The sequence below is a fragment of the Anolis sagrei genome, chromosome 9 (assembly GCF_037176765.1).
Source record: "Anolis sagrei isolate rAnoSag1 chromosome 9, rAnoSag1.mat, whole genome shotgun sequence".
Lineage (NCBI taxonomy): Eukaryota > Metazoa > Chordata > Lepidosauria > Squamata > Dactyloidae > Anolis > Anolis sagrei.
The window spans coordinates 11,419,624-11,435,298 of record NC_090029.1 but is presented as its reverse complement, the minus strand read 5'-3'; the positions used below and the strand labels follow the sequence as shown (position 1 = coordinate 11,435,298).

The 15,675-nt window shown below is 45.7% G+C and overlaps 2 protein-coding genes across 11 annotated transcripts in view; one reads left to right on the top strand and one right to left on the bottom strand.

The window, feature by feature from the left end:
• The window catches only part of TMEM266 (transmembrane protein 266), a 112,244-nt gene that overhangs the window by 32,074 nt on the left and 64,495 nt on the right, over positions 1-15,675 (top strand). For 4 of the 5 annotated variants that reach the window (XM_067471277.1, XM_067471280.1, XM_067471276.1 and 1 more), the window contains one exon: positions 14,482-14,684. In XM_067471277.1, the coding sequence (XP_067327378.1) occupies positions 14,650-14,684 (35 nt within the window). In that variant the 5' untranslated portion in view covers positions 14,482-14,649. Of the gene's footprint in view, positions 1-12,357; positions 13,101-14,481; positions 14,685-15,675 lie in introns of those variants that run through there. The other variant, XM_067471278.1, reaches the window with a different exon arrangement.
• Positions 1-15,675, bottom strand: part of NRG4 (neuregulin 4) — a 141,133-nt gene that overhangs the window by 117,009 nt on the left and 8,449 nt on the right. The gene's annotated exons all lie outside the window — the stretch shown is intronic.

The window sequence follows — 15,675 nt, the reverse complement described above, 5'->3', positions numbered from 1 at the left end:
TCCCAGGCTACTGTGAACCTAAACCTGAACTGCGTCTCAGAACCGAGCAGACATACCAGCAGGCCTGTAGTCACTTAGCTGGAGATCTTGACGATTAGAGCTGTTATTCCCTTCGGAATTCCTCAGGGCTGTAAGGCTGTTTCCCCGGAACCTTTGGGAATCTTTAGAGGCTCTTAAGACTGTTCTCCCCCAGGAAGTCTTAAGGGACAAAGCCTTTGTACAGGAGGACGTCTGTATACATCCTCTGCATAGACTTCCTTTGCTGAGACTAACTGAAAAATGGCCCCTTCCCTCCAAAAAACCAGAGAGGGGCGGGGCCAGGGATCCTAACTATTATTGACAGGTGGCTTGCCCTATGAATGCAGCCAAAGGAGCCACCTATCTGCAAAGTCCCTGCAACTTAGGACTATGAACAAACACTCAGTGCAAAGCACTGCCGTTCCAGAACAGGTTGAGTAATCTGTAAGTAAGAGTTCATGGGTGAAAGCAATTAAGGGTGGAGGTATGCAAGAGATGGATTGCATCTGGGTGTTTCTGAATATAAAGAGCTTGCTTTGGGACTGATCTTTGGGAGAAAAGTATTTATCTTATTTTAGTGGTAGATGCTGTTGGTTTCCCCCCAGATTTGTGGATTTTTGGTTTGCTGGCATGTCTCCTGAACCTTTGGAATCCTGGAAACTTGAATCTTTGGACTGGCTTTGACTACAGTATAGATTCTTGATCCCTGGACGTTGTTTATTGAAGTCTCGGCGTTTGACTACTGGACTGGACTGTTCAACCACGGTGTTATCTTGAACCTGCAACAGTGTTTGCTGTTTTTGTTTTGTATTCTGTGGCTCAGTGCTATCTTTTGTCTTATATTTTAGACTATTAAAACAACCAAAAAGTGCTGTTTTAATTAAAGTGTTTTATACAAACTGGGGTTTTGTTTGGTTCATCTCTGCCTCTGTAAAGGCAGAGTCCTGACAATGTGGCATCAAGGAAGCAGCTGTCAATCCAAGACCTAATTAATTTCTTACTTAAGTTTTCTCTAGAAGGGTTGTTTTTGTATTGTAAGATAAGGTTATTAGTTCCTTGTACAATAACCCAATGATTTCTTTGTCTTTTTCTATTCTCCTTTTAATTCTTCTGCCTGGTGGGGTTTCTGCTACTTCTCTTCCTTCCATGGACAATTGCAGAGACTTAATCAGAGCAAGGCATTATTTCCTTATTCAGGGAAGGCACACTGGAACAGCCACGTTTTCAGGCTCCTCCTAAAGACTGCCAGTGTGGGGGCTTGTCTGATATCCTTGGGGAGTGAGTTCCGGAGTCGGGGGGGCACCACAGAGAAGGCCCTCTCCCTTGTCCCCTCTTCCCCACCAATCTCGCCTGTGAAAGAGGCAGGAGTGAGAGCAGGGCCTCTCCAGATGATCAAAGAGATCGTGTGGGTTCGTAAACAGAAATGCGGTTACGCAGGTAGGCAGGTCCCAAATCATTCAGGGCTTTGTAGGTAAGAACCTGCACCTTGAATTGGGACCGGAAAATGAACGGCAGCCAGTGGAGCTCCTTAAACAGGGGGGTTGACTGCTCCCTGTAAGTCGCCCCAGTTAGTAACCTGGCTGCCGCCCTTTGTACCAATTGAAATTTCCGAGCCATCTTCAAGGGCAGCCCCACGTAGTGTGCATTATAGTAATCCAATCTGGAGGTGACTAAGGCGCGGACCACCCTGGCCAGATCTGACTTCATGACTACGGTTGCAGCTGGCGCACGAGTCTTAATTGTGTGAAGGCCCTCCCAGCCACCGCCGATGCCTGAGCTTCAAGCATAAGTGATGAGTCTTGGAGGACACCCAAACTGCGGACCTGTGACTTCAGAGGGAGTGTAACCCCGTCCAGCACTGGTTGGCACCCTATTCCCTGATCCGGCTTACGATCGACCAGAATGACCTCTGTCTTGTCGGGATTGATCTTCAGCTTGTTCCTTCTCATCCAGACAGCCACAGTGGCCAGGCACTCGTCCAGTACTTGAGGGGCTTCCTTGGAATTAGGAGGAAAGGAGTAGTAGAGTTAGGCGTCATCTGCGTAGAGATAGCACCCAGCTCCAAAATTTCGGATGACCTCTCCCAGCGGTTTCATGTAGATGTTAAAAAGCATGGGAGACATAACAGAGCCTTGCAGGACCCCACAGGGCAAAGGCCAGGGGTCCGAGGAGGTGTCCCCTAAGTTCACCATCTGGGAGCAGCCCTCCAGGAAGGACCGGAGCCACGACAGAGCCGTGCCCCCAAGACCCATCCCAGAGACCCGTCCTGGAAGGATACCATGGTCGATGGTATTGAAAGCCACTGAGATGTCCAAGAGAACCAGCAGGGTCACACTCCCCCTGTCCAGCTCCCTGTTATTTCTCCCTTGGGTTCCATGAGGTCCTCTACCTTTTTGATACCATTTCTTTTCAGGGCCCTTATTAGATTCCTGAATGTCTTGTCCTTATTTTCCAAGGTTTCTACTGGGAAAGGATCAATTGTTCTTACTGTTGCTACTTGGTCGTTATCCAGATTCCTCGGGAGACAGGCAAGGTGGCTTGGGATCTCCAGATCACCAAGAACTTGCCACAGATGGTTCAATGGGTTGTTGTGTGGTTTTTCGGGGTATATGGCCATGTTCTAAAAGCATTCTCTCCTGTCTTTCACCTGCTTCTATAGCAGGCATTCTCAGAGGTTGTGAGACTGGTTCAGGATTGGGAAAGCAGTATGGCGGGGCTGTCTACTCTCCCACGACCTATTCAACTTGTACGCAGAACACATCATGCAACGTGCAGGGCTTGATGAAGGCAAGGCTGGAGTTAAAATTGCCAGAAGAAACATGAACAGCCTTAGATACGCAGATGATACCACTTTGATGGCCGAAAGTGAGGAGGAGCTGAGGAGCCTTCTATCCAAAGGGAAAGAAGAAAGGGCAAAAGCTGGGTTACAGTTCAACATCCAAAAAACCAAAATTCTGGTAACCAGACTGATTGATAACTGGGAAATAGAGGGAGAAAACGTAGAGGCCGTGACAGGGTTTAGATTTCTAGATGCAAAGATTACAGCAGACTCTGAGCGCAGCCAGGAAATCAGGAGACACTTCCTTCTTGAGAGGAGAGCAAGGTCCAGTCTCGACAAGATAGTGAAGAGTAGAGACATCACACTGGCAACAAAGATCCACATAGTTAAAGCCATGGTATTTCCCGTAGGAACCTATGGATGTGAGAGCTGGACCTTAGGGAAGGCTGAGCGAAGGAAGAGAGATGCTTTTGAACTGTGGTGCGAGAGGAAAGTTCTGAGAGTGCTTTGGACCACAAGATGATCCAGATGCTTCGACCAGAGCTTTTTCGGCACAGACCGCAGCAATCGCTCTGTGTTGCTGGTCCTGAAATATCGGCATTGATTTCCTGTCTTGTTTTGGGTCCGTTCCAAATGGATGCATCATGTTTTTGATTAGCAAGGGTGAGAAAACGTGACCCATCGCTACAGTTTTGATACTGCAACTCCAAATGCCCCTGGAATTTCTTATCGGAGGCATGGGGAAGGGCCCATTTGGCCAGAGCTTGGCCGTTCGACTATTTTACCCCTTCTCCTTCTAGGATGTTTCTGGCTGATTGTTTGAACAGAAATACTTGCCTGTTTTTAAATCCATGTTTCAGGTTGGTTGTGGATAAACTACAACTCCCAGAAAGGAAGGTCAGTTCCCCCCAAGCCCTTCCAGTAACCAAATTTTGGCATATCAGGTGTGCGTGCCTGCCAAGTTTGGTCCAGATCCATCGGTGTTTGGGTTCACATTACTCCCCCAAATCAAGGCGAATTTTCCCCAAAGACTTCCAGTATTTTTTGCTGGTCACGGGGTCTCTGTGTGTCCACTTCGGTCCAATTGCTTCTTTGATGGAGTTCAGAGTACTCATTGATTGGAGGTGAACTATACATCCCAGTATCTACTACTCCAAAATGTCCAGGCCAATTCCCCTCCAAACCCACCAGTATTCAAATGTGGGCATATCGGGTATGCATGCCAAGCTTGGTCCAGATCCATCATTGTTTGGGTTCATAATGTACCCTGGATGTAGGAGAACTACAACTCCTACAAATCCCCCCAAAGACCTCCAGTATTTTTTTGTTGTTCTGTGTGCCAAGTTAGTTCCAGGTCCATTGTTGGTGGAGTTCAGAGTTCTCTTAGTTTGCAGGTGAACTATGCATCCCAATACCTACAACTCCTATAAATCATGGTGAATTCTCCACAAACCTCTCTAGTATGTTCAGTTGCTGATCAATTCCTCTGTTAGCTACGTACCATAGAAAAGAATAGGAAAGGGTTATGGGAGAGGCATGTAGTGAGGTCATGCAAATTCCACACCAATGGAGAGAATATGAAACACTGGGATGTCTATGGTGGAGGAAAAAAAAGAACATTTAAGATGAAATTATCCCTGTATGAAAGCCTTCACTTGGGTGGTGGGCAGTGTGGTGTCTGTGGAGGACTCTGGCAGGGCTTTTGGACATGTTCATGGCACTCACTATAAACTGCAATGTCATTGGAGTGAGGGTCTTTGGGGTCTCATGAGTAGTGGGAGCTGTAGTTTGTGGAGGCAGGAGCTTGTTTGTATAAGGGGACACCCCAGCCACAGACTAGGAAACTATAGGAAAGGGTTATGGGAGAGGCAGTGGGCGGGGTCATGCAAATTTGTCATAAATGGGGAGAGTCAGGAACACTGAGATGTCTGTGGTGGAGGAAAAACATAGCATCTAGGATGAAATTGTCCCCGTATGAAAGCCTTCATTCAGGTGGTGGGCAATGTGGTGTTTGTGGAGGACATTGGCACGGCTCTTGGACATGTTGACGGCACTCACTATAAACTGCAATGACATTGGAGTGAGGGTCTTTGGGGTCTCCTGAGTAGTGGGAGCTGTAGTTTGTGGAGGCAGGAGCTTGTTTGTATAAGGGGACGCCCCAGCCACAGACTAGGAAACTATAGGAAAGGGTTATGGGAGAGGCAGTGGGTGGAGTCATGCAAATTTGTCACCAATGGGGAGAGTCAGAAACACTGGGATGCCTGTAGTGGAGGAAGAACAGAACATATAGGATGAAATTGTCCTCTAATGAAAGCCTTCACTTGGGTGGTGGGCAGTGTGGTGTCTGTGGAGCACATTGGCAGGGCTTTTGGACATGTTTACAGTGCTCGCTATAACCTGCAATGTCATTGGAGGGAGGGTCTTTGGGGTCTCCTGAATGGTGGGAGCTGTAGCTGTTTGTGGAGGTGGGCACATGTCTGTATGAGAGGACACCCCAGCCACATACTAGGAAACTATAGGAAAGAGTTATTGGAGAGGCAGTGGGTGGGGTCATGCAAATTCCACACCAACGAGGAGAGTCAGGAACACTGAGATGTCTGTGGTGGAGGAAAAACAGAACATCTAGGATGAAATTATCCCCGTATGAAAGCCTTCACTTGGGTGGTGGACAGTATGGTGTCTGTGGAGGACATTGGCAGGGCTCTTGGACATGTTTATGGTTATGGGAGAGGCATTGAGCAAATTCCACACCAATTGAGAGAGTAAGAAACACTGGGATGTCTGTGGTGGAGGAAAAACAGAACATTTAGAATGAAATTGTCCCCGTATGAAAGCCTTCACTTGCGTGGTGGGCAGTGTGGTGTCTGTGGAGCACATTGGCGGGGCTGTTGGACATGTTTACGGCACTCGCTATAACCTGCATTGTCATTGGAGGGAGGGTCTTTGGGGTCTCTTGAGTAGTGGGAGCTGTAGTTTGTGGAGACAGGAGCATGTCTGTGTGAGGGGACACCCCAGCTGCAGACTAGCAAAGTATAGGAAAGTAGGAAACTATAAGTGGGCGCAGTCATGCAAATTTGGCACCAATGAGGATAGTCAGAAACACTGGGATGTCTGTGGTGGAGGAAAAACAGAACATCTAGGATGAAATTGTCCCTGTATGAAAGCCTTCACTTGGGTGGTGGGCAATGTGGTGTCTGTGGAGCACATTGGCAGGGCTCTTGGACATGTTTATGGCACTCACTATAACCTGCAAAGTCATTGGAGGGAGGGTCTTTGGGGTCTCCTGAGTAGTGGGAGCTGTAGCTGTTTCTGGAGGTGGGAACTTGTCTGTGTAAGTGGACACCCCAGCCACAGACTAGGAAACTATAGAAAAGGGTTATTGGAGAGGCAGCGGGCAGAGTCATGCAAATTCTGCACCAATGGGAGAGTGAGAAACACTGGGATATCTGTGGTGGAGGAAAAGCATAGTATCTAGGATGAAATTGTCCCTCAATGAACGCCTTCACTCAGGTGGTGGGCAGTGTGGTGTTTGTGGAGGACATTGGCAGGGCTCTTGGACATGTTTACGGCACTCGCTATAACCAGCAATGTAGTTGGAGGGAGGGTCGTTGGGGTCTCCTGAGTAGTGGGAGCTGTAGTTTGTGGAGACAGGAGCATGTCTGTGTGAGGGGACACCCCAGCTGCAGACTAGCAAAGTATAGGAAAGTAGGAAACTATAGGAAAGGGTTATGGGAGAAGAAGTGAGCAGAGCCATGCAAATTTGGCACCAATGAGGATAGTCAGAAACACTGGGATGTCTGTGGTGGAGGAAAAACAGAACATCTAGGATGAAATTGTCCCCGTATGAAAGCCACTCATTTGGGTGGTGGACAGTATGGTGTCTGTGGAGGACATTGGTAGGGCTCTTGAACATGTTTACGGTACTCACTATAACCTGGAATGTCATTGGTGGGAGGGCCTTTCGTGTCGTCTTAGTAGTGGGAGCTGTAGGTGATTGTGGAAGCTGCAGATGCATACATATTTTCATCTTTATTGTGTATAGGTTTGATGTTTTAGGCATACAGGAGATTCATGAAGAAACATCTCTGTTTTTGTAGGTTCTTGTGGGTTTTTTCGGGCTATAGAGCCATGTTCTAGAGGCATTTCTCCTGACGTTTCGCCTGCATCTATGGCAAGCATCCTCAGAGGCAGAGGTCTGTTGGAATTAGGACAATGGGTTTATATATCTGTGGAATGGCTGGGGTGGGGCAAGGAGCTCTTCCCTGCTGCAGTTAGGTGTGAATGTTTAGCTGATCACCTTCATTAGCATTTGAAGGCCTGCCTGAGCCTGGGAAAATCTGTTGCTGGGAGGTGTTAATCTGTGCCTGGTTTTTTTCCTCTCTGTTGTTTAGCTGTTATAATTTTAGAGTTTTTTAATACTGGTAGCCAGATTTTGTTCATTTTCATGGTCTCTTCCTTTCTGTTGAAATTGTCCACCATCTCTGTTTTTGTTGCCCTGGATTTGCGGCCAATGGAATAGTTTGAGTTCAGGGGGCAAGGCCTCCTCCCTCCCTCCGTCCCTCCCTCGACTTGTAGAAAGTGAGACCGAAATAGTAATGCGAAGACAAATGAGAGAAAAGAGCCTTCCGAGCGGCGGGGAAACCTCGTCAGGGAAGGAAGGGATTACTTCCCTTTCAGCGAGCATTTGAAAGGGTCAAGTGGTAATTCTAAGGTTGCTCTCTGCAAGAACACGACCACAAAAATTTAATCTGGGATGAAAGAGATAACTAGGATATAAGGAGCCCGAGACTATAAATATGCACCGAATCAAGTCGAAAAGGCAACTTGAGGGGGATTTCGCGCAGAACGCCTCTTCCGCATACAAACGGGTCCCGTTCGTTCTCGTTTCTTTGCACTTCTATTTCCCGTTTTGCAGAAGACTTAAAATTGGTCTTCACTGCACGACACTTTTATAATCACGCCTCTTGCAGTCTTGGCTGCGTTTAGGTGGCTTCTTGTTCCCGTGTAATGTTTCTTTTCGTCATTATCTCCCCGTGCCGTCCAGAACATGTATCTGAACCAAAACTGAAAGCAGTGGTTCTCAACCTTCCTAATGCCGCGACCCCTTAATCCAGTTCCTCGTGTTGTGGTGACCCCCAACCAGAAAATTATTTTTGTTGCTAGGTTCTTGTGGGTTTTTTCGGGCTATAGGTCCATGTTCTAGAGACATTTCTCCTGACGTTTCGCCTGCATTTATGGCAAGCATCCTAGCAAAGTATAGGAAAGTATAGGACCTCACTACCTCTGAGGATGCTTGCCATAGATGCAGGCGAAACGTCAGGAGAAATGCCTCTAGAACATGGCCCTATAGCCCAAAAAAATCCACAAGAACCTAGTGATTCCAGCCATGAAAGCCTTCGACAATACATTTTTGTTGCTGCTTCACATTGTAATTGTGCTACTGTTATGAATTGCAATGTAAATATCTGATACACAGGATGTATTTTCATTCAATGGACCACATTTGGCTCAAATACCCGATATGCTCAAATTTGAATACCGGTGAGGTTGGGAGGAATTGATTTACTGATGACCTATCACTAGGTGGCAATAAAAAGAGGTTGAAAGTATCCATCTTTCTCTCTCCTTTGTGACTCATTGTGAGTATCTTCCTATGTTGTTTGACTATCTGATGAATCATAGAATCATAGAGTTGGAAGAGACCTCATGGGCCATCCAGTCCAACCCCATTCTGCCAAGAAGCAGGAACATAATAGAGAAAAATAAATGTAATAATAATAATAATAAATAGCATACAATAATAAATGTAATAATAATAATAATAATAATAATAATAATAATAATAATAATAATAGAATAAAATAATAGAATCATAGAATCATAAAGAGACCTCATGGGCCATCATCCAGTCCAACCACATTCTGCCAAGAAGCAGGAAAATCGCATTCAAAGCACCCCGACAGATGGCCATCCAGCTTCTGTTTCAAAGCTTCCAAAGAAGGAGCCTCCACCACACTCCGGCAGAGAGTTCCACTGCTGAACAGCTCTCACAGTCAGGAAGTTCTTCCTCATGTTCAGATGGAATCTCCTCTCTTGTAGTTTGAAGCCATTGTTCCGCGTCCTAGTCTCCAGGGAAGCAGAGAACAAGCTTGCTCCCTCCTCCCTGTGGCTTCCTCTCACATATTTATACATGGCTATCATATCTCCTCTCAGCCTTCTCTTCTTCAGGCTAAACGTGCCCAGCTCCTTTAGCCGCTCCTCATAGGGCTTGTTCTCCAGACCCTTGATCATTTGAGTCGCCCTCCTCTGGACACGTTCCAGCTTGTCAATATCTCTCTTGAATTGTGGTGCCCAGAATTGGACACAATATTCCAGCTGTGGTCTAACCAAGGCGGAATAGAGGGGTAGCATTACTTCCCTAGATCTAGACACTATGCTCCTATTGATGCAGGCCAACATCCCATTGGCTTTTTTTGCCGCCACATCACATTGTTGGCTCATATTTAACTTGCTGTCCACGAGGACTCCAAGATCTTTTTCACACGTACTGCTCTCAAGCCAGGCATCCCCCATTCTGTATCTTTGCATTTCGTTTTTTCTGCCAAAGTGGAGTATCTTGCATTTGTCACTGTTGAACTTCATTTTGTTAGTTTTGGCCAATCATCTCTCTAATCTGTCAAGATCGTTTTGAATCCTGCTCCTGTCCTCTGGAATATTGGCTATCCCTCCCACTTTGGTGTCGTCTGCAAACTTGATGATCATGCCTTCTAGCCCTTCATCTAAGTCATTAATAAAGATGTTGAACAGGACCGGGGTCTTTGTGACTCAGTGTGAGTATCTTCCTATGTTGTTTGACTATCTGATGACTGATTGTTTGCAACTACAAGGAATGAGTATCTCTGAATCCTGATCCTATATTTGTATATACTGCAACGGTGAAGATTGAAGCCTCCCGATATTTTTGGATGAAAATCTAAATCTGTGAGTTTACTATACAGTGTGTAGTAGATAAGGTCAGATGCCAGCAGTTGGACTCTGCTGATTGACGGCTCAAATTGTGAACGGACTTTGTTGTATTTTCCTTGCTTCTGGGACCCTTGCTATCCAGCTTGCAGCGGTTCAGGGAGGTCGGGATTTGGAAACTATAAAAAGCCACTCTGCTTGGATCTGCATGCATTATTTGCCAATACATCACACAGTCCTAGACACATAGGAAGTGCCCGAAGTGTGATCCAATACAACAGCCTGCAGAGTGACCTTGTTTGTTGTGTATCAAATAATAATAATAATAATAATAATAATAATAATATATTTATATTCCACTCTATCTCCCTGAGGGTACTCAGAGCAGAATAATACAACTTCTCTGTGTAGTCTGAGATAGTGGTTGTTAGAGTGTTCTCCAATATGCAGCATGTATTTTCATTCAATGGACCAAGTTTGGCGCAAATACCCAATACGCCCAAATTTGAATCCTGTTGGGGTTGGGGGGATTGATTTTGTCATTTGGGAGTTGTAGCTGCTGGGATTTATAGTTCAGCTACAACCAAAGAGCATTCTGAACTCCACCAATAATGGAATTGAACCAGACTTGGCACACAGAACTCCCACGACCAACAGAAAATACTGAAAGGGTTTGGTGGGCATTGACTTTGAGCTTGGGAGTTGTAGTTCACCTACATCTAGAGAACACTATAGACTGAAACAATGATGGATCTGGACCAAACTTGGCACAAATACTCAATACACCGTAATCTGAATACTGGTGGAATTTGGGGAAAACAGACCTTGACATCTGGGAATTGTAATTGCTGGGATTGAACCAGACTTGGCACACAGAACTCCCACAACCAACAGAAAATACTGGAAGGGTTTGGTGGCTATTGACCTTGAGTTTTGGAATTGTAGATCACCTACATCCAGAGAACACTACAGACTCAAACAATGATAGATCTGGAACCAACTCAGCATGAATACGCAATATGCCCACTGGTAGAGTTTGGGGGGAGGGGGGGAACCATGACATTTGGGAGTTGTAGGGGTTCCTGAGACCATGAGAAATATATGTTTTCTGATTTATTTATCGTGTCATCCGCAACCAGAACATTGTATTACATTTCTAACAGAACAAAACAAACAAACAGATTAAAAAAACCCACAAATTTTGCAAACTTGGTAGCTGATTAAATGTCCTTTGACCAGTCGCTGGGCACTTGGAGTGCCTCTGGTATTACCGCAAGAAGGTCCTCCATTGTGCATGTGGCAGGGCTCAGGGTGCATTGCAGCAGGTGGTCAGTGGTTTTCTCTTCTCCGCACTCGCATGTCGTGGATTCCACTTTGTGGCCCCATTTCTTAAGATTGGCTCTGCATCTCGTGGTGCCAGAGCGCAGTCTGTTCAGCGCCTTCCAAGTCGCCCAGTCTTCTGTGTGCCCAGGGGGGAGTCTCTCATCTGGTATCACCCACGGATTGAGGTGCTGGGTTTGAGCCTGCCACTTTTGAACTCTCACTTGCTGAGGTGTTCCAGCGAGTGTCTCTGTAGATCTAAGAAAACTATTTCTTGATTTAAGTCGTTGACATGCTGGCTGATACCCAAACAAGGGATGAGCTGGAGATGTCCCTGCCTTGGTACTTTCACTATTGGCTGCAACTTCCCTGCGGATGTCAGGTGGTGCAATAGTGTAATTTCTCCAGTGGTGTAGGGCGCAGACACCCCGTGATAATGCGGCATGCCTCATTAAGAGCCACATCCACTGTTTTAGCGTGGTGAGATGTGTTCCACACTGGGCATGCATACTCAGCAGCAGAGTAGCACAGCGCAAGGACAGATGTCTTCACTGTATCTGGTTGTGATCCTCAGGTTGTGCCAGTCAGCTTTCGTATGATATTGTTTCTAGCACCCACTTTTTGTTTGATGTTCAGGCAGTGCTTCTTGTAGGTAAGAGGACGATCCAGAGTGACTCCCAGGTATTTGGGTGTGTTGCAATGCTCCAGTGGGATTCCTTCCCAGATAATCCTCAGAGCTCGAGATGCTTGTCTGTTCTGAAGGTGAAAGGCACATGTCTGTGTTTTAGATGGATTAGGGATCAGTTGGTTTTCCCTGTAATAGGCAGTAAGAGCACCTAGAGCAGTGGTTCTCAACCTGGGGTCCCCAGATGTTTTTGGCCTACAATTCCCAGAAATCCCAGCCAGTTTAGCAGCTGTTAGGATTTCTGGGAGTTGAAGGCCAAAAACATCTGGGGACCCCAGGTTGAGAACCACTGACCTAGAGCTTCGGAGAGCTTCTGTTCAACCATCTCAAAGCTCCCTCCTTGAGCGGTAATGGCACGATCATCAGCATAGATGAAACCCATCAGATGTTTTCTGATGGTCTTTGGCGACCCCTCTGGAACCTCCTCACAATCCCTCCCATGGTCGCGACCCCCATGTTGAGATATGCTGGGATAGAAAAATAGAAAAGGTGCTGGATTCCAAATATAGTAAATAGTAGAATTGGATGACGTAGAGCCCTTCCACGCATTCTGAAAGCAAAGCCTGTCCATATGTTGCCAGTTTTTAATCCAAAACCCAATCGCTGGTGTTACGTCGTGCAATGTTGCCAAGTCACCTTCTTCGCTTCAGTTGCAATTTCGAGTTTTGGGGTCCAAGCCGAGCCTTAAATCAGGACGGAGACGCACTTGCTAAGTCAAAGCCATCTCCCGAATCGCGAGACCCTCGCCAGAACGCCACGTCTTGGTTGGATTTGTTGCTTCCTCCTCGCAAATACGGTGCCAGATGGGAGACCAGAATGCAGCGACTGTGGCTGTTTGCAAACGCGCCGCCCGAAACATTGAGAATATTTGTCATCAAGGAGCGAAGCTGCGGAGGGAGTTGCGCTTGGGAGGGGGATCGCGGCACTTCGTATTAATAGCACGACCTTGCGCTCTTGCGCCGTGGGCCTTGGAGGGAGGATGCATTCGGAGCGACACATTGGGAGGAATTAAACGCATCCTTTCTGGACGGCTGCCCGCAATGCTAACGACAGCGGATGGAAGCGCGGCCCTTTCTGGGTACCTGCACATTTCATTTTCGGAAGAGTGGCTTTTCATACAAAGCCATCACTTTATATTATTGGATTGGACTTTGCCGTTGCAGTGGGTCGGGAAAGGAAGGAAAGAAGACTATTACGAGCTAAACCGTAAATCAGAAGCAATTTTTCCCAAAATATTGGGGTCTATGCACCTTTGTTCACCCTTGATCGTGGAGACTCGAAGTGGCTGATACAGAAATTAAAATGCAAAATATTTTGCTAAATATTAAGATGAAGGTTTGTACTATGTGCTCTTCCAACGCTTTTTATGTAGCTTAATGAGTCTTTTAATGGGTTGCTGTGAGTTTTCTGGCTATGTTCCAGAAGCATTTTCTCCTGACATTTCGCCCACATCTATGGCAGGCATCCTCAGAGGTTGAGGGGTTTGTTGGAAACTAGGAAAATTGGATGTATATATCTATGGAATATACCAGGTGGGAGAAAGAACTCTTGTCTGTTGGAGGCAAGTGTGAACATGGCAATTGATTAGTATTAAGTAGATTTCATGTTGTTGTTTAATTAATTTAGTGGCTTTAGTATTAAGCAAGCTGCCTCCTGATTGGGTTGCTGTGAGTTTTCCGGGCTGTCTGGCCATGTTCTAGAAGCATTCTCTCCTGACGTTTCGCCCACATCTCTGGCAGGCATCCTCAGATGTTGTGTTTTTTTTTAAATTAATTTAGTGGCTTTAGTGTTTAGCAAGCTGCCTCCTGATTGGGTTACTGTGAGTTTTCCGGACTGTTTGGCCATGTTCCAGAAGCATTCTCTCCTGACGTTTCGCCCACATCTATGGCAGGCATCCTCAAATGTCGTGTTGTTGTTTAATTAATTTAGTGGCTTTAGTGTTTAGCAAGCTGCCTCCTGATTGGGTTGCGGTGAGTTTTCCAGACTGTCTGGCCATGTTCCAGAAGCATTCTCTCCTGATGTTTTGCCCACATCTATGGCAGTAATCTTCAGATGTCATGTTGTTGTTTAATTAATTTAGTGGCTTTACTGTTTAGCAAACTGCCTCCTGATTGGGTTGCTGTGAGCTTTCCGTGCTGTCTGGCCATGTTCCAGAAGCATTCTCTCCTGACGTTTCGCCCACATCTATGGCAGGCATCCTCAGGTTGTGTTGTTGTTTAATTAATTTAGTGGCTTTAATGTTTAGCAATCTGCCTCCTGATTGGGTTGCGGTGAGTTTTCCGGGCTGTCTGGCCATGTTCCAGAAACATTCTCTCCTGACGTTTCGCCCACATCTATGGCAGGCATCCTCAGAGGTTGTGTTGTTGTTTAATTAATTTAGTGGCTTTAGTGTTTAGCAAGCTGCCTCCTGATTGGGTTGCGGTGAGTTTTCCGGGCTGTCTGGCCATGTTCTATAAGCATTCTCTCGTGACGTTTCGCCCACATTAATGGCAGGCATCCTAAGAGGTAGATCCAGACCTTAAGAGGTGAAAATGCAGTGCTGTCTCCTGAGATGAGGTTCCTCTCCCAATTTGTTGGAGACAAAACAAATGCCAAAGTATTTGCTGCAAAGCTACTCCAAGTCGGAGTAGACTATGGGTTCCTTAATTCACACAAACACTTTGTACAAAGTTCAGAAGCAACGATTCTAATGGCCTTTTTTCTCTCCCATCTCCAGGCGTGAAGAAAGCCTTGTCCCTCCCCGGATAAGCGACGGCTCTCAGACATTCAAACCGCATCATGGAACTTTGCAAAGACGCAATGGACTTGAGGAAGGTCCTGCTCTAGAACATCAATGGCCGATGCATCCTGGGACTAATGGGATCTTTCCGCAGCGTTGGGTGAGATGCCCGAAGACAAAGTTCCCACTATGGTGCAAAGGTATGTGCCCTGATGCATATTTGCCTTTTGTGTTCTCTTGGGCATTCCCTTATCCTTTTCCCCCTATCACGGTCGTGTGTGTGGCTTTTGTGGCAAAGGGTCAGGGCCAGAAGAGAAAAGGGATATCTTCAGTTCAGAAGGAGATAAAGAAGACCTCAAGTCAATGTGAGAAAGTAGACCAAGTCAAGGAAGCCCAGCTACTGGACCTTGACATATATTTGCAATCATGACTTTGCAAATGAACTGGATTCAATGTGTTACTGAAGGCTTTCATGGCCAGAATCAATGGGTTGTTATGAGTTTTCCGGGGTTTCATTATTATGACTATTATTATTACCGTATAGACTCGGGTCTAGACATGTTCCAGAAGCATTCTCTCCTGACATTTTGCCCACATCTATGGCAGGCATCCTCAGATGTTGTGTTGTTGTTTAATTAATTTAGTGGCTTTAATGTTTAGCAAGCTGCCTCCTGATTGGGTTGCTGTGAGCTTTGCGGGCTGTCTAGACATGTTCCAGAAGCATTCGCTCCTGATGTTTCACCCACATCTATGGCAGTCATCCTCAGAGGTTGAGAGGTCTGTTAGAAACTAGGAAAATGGGGTTTATATATCTGTCGAATGTCCACCTCTCCTTTCTCCATGTGGGTGGCTAACAATCTTGTCTCCTCTCATTATTATTACTATTATTATTACCATATATACTCAGGTATAAGCCGAGTTTTCATCCCTTTTTTAAGGCTGAAAAAGCCCTGCTCGGCTTATACTCGAGCCAAAGTTATTTATTATTTTACATTGTTATTATTATTATTATTAATAATAATAATAATACATGTATTATTTTACTCTATTTATTATTATTATTATTATTATTATTATTACATTTACATTATTTTACTCTATTATTATTTTCATTACATTCATTATTTCACTCTATTATTATTATTATTATTATTATTATTATTACAATGGGTTTATATATCTGTCAAACGT